The following is a 7,213-nucleotide window of genomic DNA, read 5'->3' on the forward strand; positions in this document are numbered from 1 at the left end:
TTTTTGAAGATGGGAACCACGTTGGCCCTCTTCCAGTCCTCTGGCACCACACTAGAGCACCATGAGTGCTCGTAAAGCCGTGCCAGGGGTCCTGCAATGACCTCGGCCAATTCCTTTAGAACTCTAGGGTGGAGATCGTCCAGACCAGCTGACTTGAATACGTCCAGTCCCTCCAGAAGTTCCCTAACTAGTTCCTCGTTAACCCTTGGCCCAGGTGTGCCTCCCCTGGAGCCCGAGGGGGGCCCAGCAGGGAGGTGACTGTTCTGGTCCCTACTTAGGAAGACGGAGGCAAAGAAATCGTTAAACATGTTATCCAGGAAATATTTCCTGGATAACTTTCAAACAATCTATCCATGTACTTAGGCCAATGAACTCATAAGAGCAATAATGGATAATCATCCATCAGGAGGAAAATGCAATACAACTAATGTATCAATATGTTATTGATGTCCTGTGACTTTAGCCTGATCAACCTCAGATCTCTGTGAGAGAACCACTTTAGGCTGAGAACTTTTGTCTAAGAAGTAAATGTTTCCTGAAAAATCTTTTCTAGAAATTTCATTATGAAAAACAGTCTAGGAAATGGGAGTGAAAGCACAGGAACCAGGCAAAGATGGAGCAGAGATCAGAGGTGCTTGAGATCTGGTGAATACTGGATAAAGCCCTAATGACAGATGCAGTTAATATCCAAAGAACCTCTTAATCCAGGGAGAAAGAGACATATAATTAATACTAGCTTTTATTGCAAAGGACATATTAAAAATGTGATTTGTTCTTACGCTTATGTGCATGGAACTGACGATCTCAGCTGAGAAGTATAATGGGTAACTACCTACTGAAATGCTAAGAGCTGTTATCTAGATAACGTAGTTTCACGTGAGGTACGCCAAACATTTTCTATTGAATGCCAAGTGCTAAGACAATTATAACTCACATCTTTAACATTCTTCTTTTTAGAGCCTTCAAGGAGGAAAACTCTGCTTGCCAATTTCTCAGGTGGTAACAAATAGTTTAAGGGAGAAGGGAGAAAAGGCCATTTTGGGGTAGCTCTCAGTAGTAATAAAATTCCATATTTCTTTTTTCTTAAGCAAAACAGGAGAGAAAAGGCATAGGTTCCTCTTTGTCCTCCCATGACAGGGCAGCAATTGGAATATCACATGCAAGGTGCAAATGGTCTGACTTCCACTATAAGTCAATGGAAGTTAACCTCTGTTGGCAAGTGCAAAGCAGCATTACTTGTTTTTCATTACAATGTAATTTAAGTCAGCATCCTCTTACAAGTTAAAATGATTTAAATATATACCTCCAAAATGAACTTAAAATGGGTTTCCAGTGTGGTGTAAAAGATCTTTTTTTCCCTGAGAGGGAATTGGAGATGAGGGAAGAACATAATCTTAAAGAGCCTGGCTTTGAAGCGCCAAACTTGTTTTATTCCTCTACTCTTGAGGAGCTCAGATACTCGTTGATTACTTTAAGAAAGCTCCAATAACTTAATACCTACAATTATGAAAATTGTAATATGTAATATTTACTGCACAAAAACCCCTGCAACAGGATTAATTCTAAAAAAAGATCCAGTTTGGATCAAATTTTGTGAACAGGCCAGTCAAATTCCAATACAATCCATGCACTTCAGCATAACTGTTGCCCATTCGTGCAGCATTAAAGATCATTCCTTGTGTGTGTCGTCATTAATTTTCCAGTTCGAGTAATGCAAATCTATTGAGATCATGTAAAGGCTGAATTTCCATTGTTACACACTCGCTGGTAGTCTCTTCCTGATTAGTTCCTTTCTTTTTTTCCTTGCAGGACTTAGACTTGGTCTTCTGAAAGAAGTCTGAAGGTACAGCTGATTTAACAGTGTGTAACAGATCAAAATAAAGCTGGCCTATCTTTGGAGACAAGCTAAGTAGACTTTCTGCTGAGGGCGATGACTTAAGCTCATGACACAGTCTATGCACAACAGTTCCACTATAAAGCCTGGTCAAAGGAAGAAGGAAAAAAAATATTTAGAACCTTCTATTTCTATATCTATAAATCTAGGAAAAACATGCTGTTTAATTAAATTGATTTTTTTTTTTTTAATTTTAAGCCACAATCTCATCTATGATTTATTCTTCTCAGCTATGCTCCTCTGAAGAATCATCGTTTAAGCCAGGGCTGTCCAACTGGTGGCCTGAGAGGGGCCAGCACATGGCTTGTGGGCCCCTTCAGCTGCCTCTCCCATTGCTGTGCACCACTGTTCAGCCGGCACAGTGCGGGGCTGTGCGCTGCCAGTATGGCAGGGAAATCCCAGGAGGGCTCCTCGTGCTGGTGGGAAGCAGCAATGCTGGGGGTCCTACTTCTGCAGCATATGGCCACAGCTGCACACTGGCACAATGTATGGCCCCAGCTGCACTGGAGTTAGTCCTTATATAAGCTTTTAGAAAAGCTGGCTAAACCAATGTCACAATGTTCTATTCAAATCCAAACTGTCAGTAGGTGCATGATCACATAACTATGAATGGGGACAATATAGATTTAAAAAAATAGTCTTTTGAAAACAGTAGGCAAAATGTAGAAGTACTTCAGATGACAGCTACATTTTTTTATAAATTACGTTTGTATTTGATCAGAAAAGCTGGATTATGTTAGCATCTAGTTGCTGAGAATTTGGGGACATTAGTCATATCTTCAAGTTTCATTGTGCTGTTTTTTATTTGAACACTACATGTGAGCAAAGAAACCTTTTTAATTTACAAAGGTGAGTAAGATTATGTGAAGACAAGGATTATGTCTCTGCATTTAACAAGTTACAGAACATATTGGACCCCTAGAAAGAGAAATGACTTCCCAGCATGTTGAATATTGTTGAGAATTCTGAATTTAAGTACAAAGCTGGAATAAACCTGTAATTAGATTTATATCTAGATAGGGCCCTTAAGTTTGGATATAAACCCAAAACGCAGATGCTAGAAATAAGCTGTGAAAGTGTTTATGCTATAATGTGTGTGACTGTTCTGCAATACATCGTATAAACCATACTGCTACAATGCAACTGCTTAGCATCTTGCTGTAAAATTCCAGATGACTTCCACGTGCTTTTAAAGTTAATTCTTTTTCAGGTTTTCAGTTTGTACCTTTATCTTCACGAATTACTTCTCTGCTCATTCTTCCAGTTGTTTGCCCAGTTTTTGGTGCATGCTACCTGAAAGGTTTTAATCTCCTGAATATTTTTGATGGCCTCACTAAGCATGTGGGAGATCAGGCCTTAAGCTTGCAAATTTTAATGTCACGTGATTTCAGTCACAGCAATCTCTTATAAGGCAAAGGTCAGAAGGAGCCACTATATCACATAAGTTGACAACCAAAATGTTGCAAGCTGCTACAGATCACCCCATATTGCCTGTATTGAAAGAAAACTGTTTTGCTAAAACATTTCAAAGGCTTATCTTGGGTCAAAAAATGTATGCAGTAATTATGAAAAGCCAAGTTGCTGAAGCATTAGAAGCTGCTAGCATTTATTAAGTGTCAGAGTGTACTGTATAAAAGAAGATAAACTCTTACAACTTCAGTAAATCTCTAACCCAAGAAGCTCGTAAAGGCACAGCAAATGTAATACGAGATAACAAAGGAAGTAAGATGGAAGAGTGGCATTATACCTGCAACGCTTCATAACTCTGTTATGAATTCTTACCTAGTTAGGTCTGGCTCAGGGAGAGGAGATGAGAGTAGCTGGTTGAGATACAATCCCATCTGGAGACAGCACTGCCACTGACAAAATGTGTGGGCTGTATCTAAATCCAGGCCTGTATTCTGCAGTTTCTTTTCTTTCCATTTCAGAAAATGGTCATATGCTACCTTGTTGTCTTTAACTTGGAAAACCTCAGGACCTAGAGTTTGAAAAGACAAGCAAGTGAGAGTATTTTGGAGACTTTTGTACATTCTTCTGTGATAGATACCTATAGACCTCTTGTAGTAATAGTTGGATATACACAAGCCTTAGAAGAAACTGTATTATTCAAAATATCTTGAATTGTTATTGCTTAAGAACCACAATGTGTGTGTCTATTGAGAATTCGGTCATTTTACTTGCTCATTGACTACAAGCACACACATTACATGAGCAGTGGACCAACTTGAAAAAAATTAAAAGGTCCCCCACTTTTTGCCAATTAATGAGAAACAAATGGGAGCTGCATTGTCCATCCTCTCTAGTCCATAACTCTGAAAGAAAAAAAACCCCACCTTGGCATGCACTTTCTTGCTCCCTCAAATCAGGGATTCCTCAAATCTCAGGGTGGCAAGTGCCACTTGGTGTCTTTGTAACAAACATAATTGCATTTCCTCTCCCTGAAAGAACAAAGTTATCACAGAAATGGAAGAAGTTCTGTATTTAAAAGTCTGTGTACTAACTGTGGCTTTCGAATTAGAATGCACTGCCAATACGACAGGCAACATGAGAGTTTTTTGTAAGTAAAGGTAAGTTTAGCAAAGATTCATATCTTGGTAACAAAATTTTTTCCTATAGGAAGCATGTGTGTCAGTGGTGGAAGCTGCACTATTTTTTAAACATCTGCATAGTAAGTCTGATGATAAACATTTACCCCTCCTTGTAGCCCTCTTAATCTTAAAGTCCTAATGCAAGATTTACAAAGGCAAATACCACCTCACAGGATACATGAATATTATTTATCCATTTAAAGAGGCACAGAAAAATTAGATGACTTTCCAAAGACAGGGTGAATTGGAAACAGAATTGAGTTCATAAATTCAAATTCCTCAGCTCTCAACTGCTGGACAAAACCTTGTTTTTGAATAACAATGTAAAAAATTTACTGCTAGGATGGAGTTTAAGTTATTGTTCATTTGTATGGATGTGGACAAGTTAAGAACAAATAGGGAAAAATTATAACCAGGACACGCATCTGCATGTAAACCAAGCATCTAGAATGAAAGAAGCCAAGGTTTAATTCTTTGGAGACCTACCAGGGCTACTCACTGTCCTCTGCAGTTCTCCAAATACAATTCCTAGAAGTAATGCTTTCAAATGATGCAGCTTCACTGTAGGTTCTGAATAACGTGTCCAATAGCAGGTTACAGCAACAGGGAGCTGCAAGTGGCTAGGGATAGGCTCTAGGATGCTAGATTTCACTCCAAGGGTCTCCAACAGAAGCTTCAGGCGATCTGACATGGGGACCTGCAAAGCAGTCACAATTTTAAAATAACACGAACATTTTACTGCATCCACTTGCACCTAGATTTTCTTCGATGTCTTTGCCCCAGTTCAAATAACTTACTTTAGTGTTAAACAGCCAGTACTTTGTTTGATCTCATTTTGTTAAAAATAAGAAAACTCTTTAATATTGAAATAATGTAGATGACTTTTTTTTCCATTTAACAAATTTCAGAGATCTTCTATGCAGTGCATACTTTTGTCAGGACATGGAATCATTAAAAGAAAATGAGGTTGATGTTTTGTGGTATAAGGGCTAGGCTTCTGAAGTTGGTGAAGTCAGACGTAGGTGTAGAAATAGGATTTTAAACAATATACATGTTAAAAATATGTCCACTTTGTTTCTATACCTACATTAGAGCTGAGCACACTTGAAAAAATCTAGTCACCATTGCATATTTAAGTCATTCTGAGCAGGCCCCATCCAAATTGGACAGTGGACTCTTCAATCTGAAATATTTCACAGGTCTGCACTTGTTTCACTTGTACTGTAGGAGCCCCACTTAATATGAGTTTTGGCTAATACAGTAATTCTCAACCAGGGTGTTGCAGCACCCCAAGATTTCCAAATAGAATCCATAGTGTCAAAAACATTCAGCTGTGGTCTGAGTTCTTTACAACTGGAAAAACTGCTTAATTTTTTTCCATAATAATAATAAAGTGAAAGCTAAATGCTGGCACTTTGTGAGGGGTGCCTTGAATCTAAAAAGGTTGAGAACCACTGAGCTAATAGATTAGATTATTTTTTAAAAGACCCTACAGAAGTGCAGTAACACTAGTGCATGTATATCAGTTACACAGTTCTAAAAAAATTATATTACAAAAAATGTGTCCTGATTTAATGAAAGACTAGCATGCTTGCATATGCACCAAGGCCAGATTAAGGTGCCTTAATATCTGTATTGCTTTGGAGGAGTGGGAGTTTGTGGGTCATGGACAAGTATCAATTTTAGGTCTCTTATAGTGGTAGCATATACCCAGCAGTGGACCTAAGTAGCATTACAGTAGACTGCTATAATTTAGGGAAGTTACTTGCTAGTGGAAAACGCATGTTGCCAGGATGGTTAAATAAGTAAATGCACTGCTGTAAAAACAGATTCAACACATTCACTCTGAAAGTCAGAATGGCCAACAGGTAAGACCTGGGCCTACAGTATTCAAGATCTGGATTATTTCCAGTTTGCCCAGAAGCAACCTTGTGTAACCTCCTCACAATTAAGCATCTTTAAAATGGGTGTGGGAAATATTTCCATTCTTCTTAATGGCAAGAGTTCTGAAGCCTTGCTCCATAATGCAGTGCACAGAATTGGCACCTTTAATCCCAGAGCTCAACCTACAAGTTTCCTCTGGAATTTCAATCCTAGCATTGCTCAAGAGGCAGCTTCAGTTCCTGCTTTATTTGTAGTTGTACAAGAAACTGGAATAGTTGGAGTTTTTGGTGCGAAGCTCTCCAGTGCACTCTACTGACCATACATAATGGATTTTTCTGAAACGTATAAAGTCTGACCAAATCCAAATGAGTTTTCAGGGGGATGGAAAGACACCTCTACATCCAAGTCTAATCTTCCTGCTTTCCCCCAAAAACAAATAACCCCCCAGAATTCTTGTTCCTAAAGCTTTGGTCTACAAGATTGGTTTCTGAAGGCTTATATTCAAATGAACACAGGAGTTATAATTGAAAGTTTGAGACAACATTAAATATGGGCATTACAATCAGTTCTACCTGTACTGACAAGTATCATCAAAAAAGAAATATGTAATATGGAAGAGAGATGCAGTCTCTTTGACTCATGATCTTTAGTTGCAAACTAAAGATCATGAGTCTGTAACCATTCACAAATGAAGCCTAGTGATTATGAGTAATGCATTGGGAATGGGCTGTGCCCCCCCCAGATTTCTATGCTTAAAGTTGGGTGCAGGACTGCACCCTGGCTGGAGCCAGCATTCAATGATGGCAGTGCAGAGTAGTACCCCCCCCCCAGCATCAATACTTAGTAC

General features: G+C 38.9%; 1 protein-coding gene across 1 annotated transcript in view; it reads right to left on the reverse strand.

Moving 5' to 3' along the window:
* Positions 1 to 721: 721 nt before the first annotated feature.
* The window catches only part of ASTE1 (asteroid homolog 1 (Drosophila)), an 8,235-nt gene continuing 1,743 nt past the window's right edge, over positions 722 to 7,213 (reverse strand). The window contains exons 3-5 of the mRNA XM_019508844.1: positions 4,969 to 5,179; positions 3,677 to 3,872; positions 722 to 1,980 (exon numbers count right to left, since the gene is read on the reverse strand). Of these exons, the coding sequence (XP_019364389.1) occupies positions 1,692 to 1,980; positions 3,677 to 3,872; positions 4,969 to 5,179 (696 nt within the window). The 3' untranslated portion in view covers positions 722 to 1,691. The remainder of the gene's footprint in view (positions 1,981 to 3,676; positions 3,873 to 4,968; positions 5,180 to 7,213) is intronic.

Source organism: Gavialis gangeticus, unplaced genomic scaffold, assembly GCF_001723915.1.
Source record: "Gavialis gangeticus isolate Ggan-Ray unplaced genomic scaffold, GavGan_comp1, whole genome shotgun sequence".
NCBI lineage: Eukaryota > Metazoa > Chordata > Crocodylia > Gavialidae > Gavialis > Gavialis gangeticus.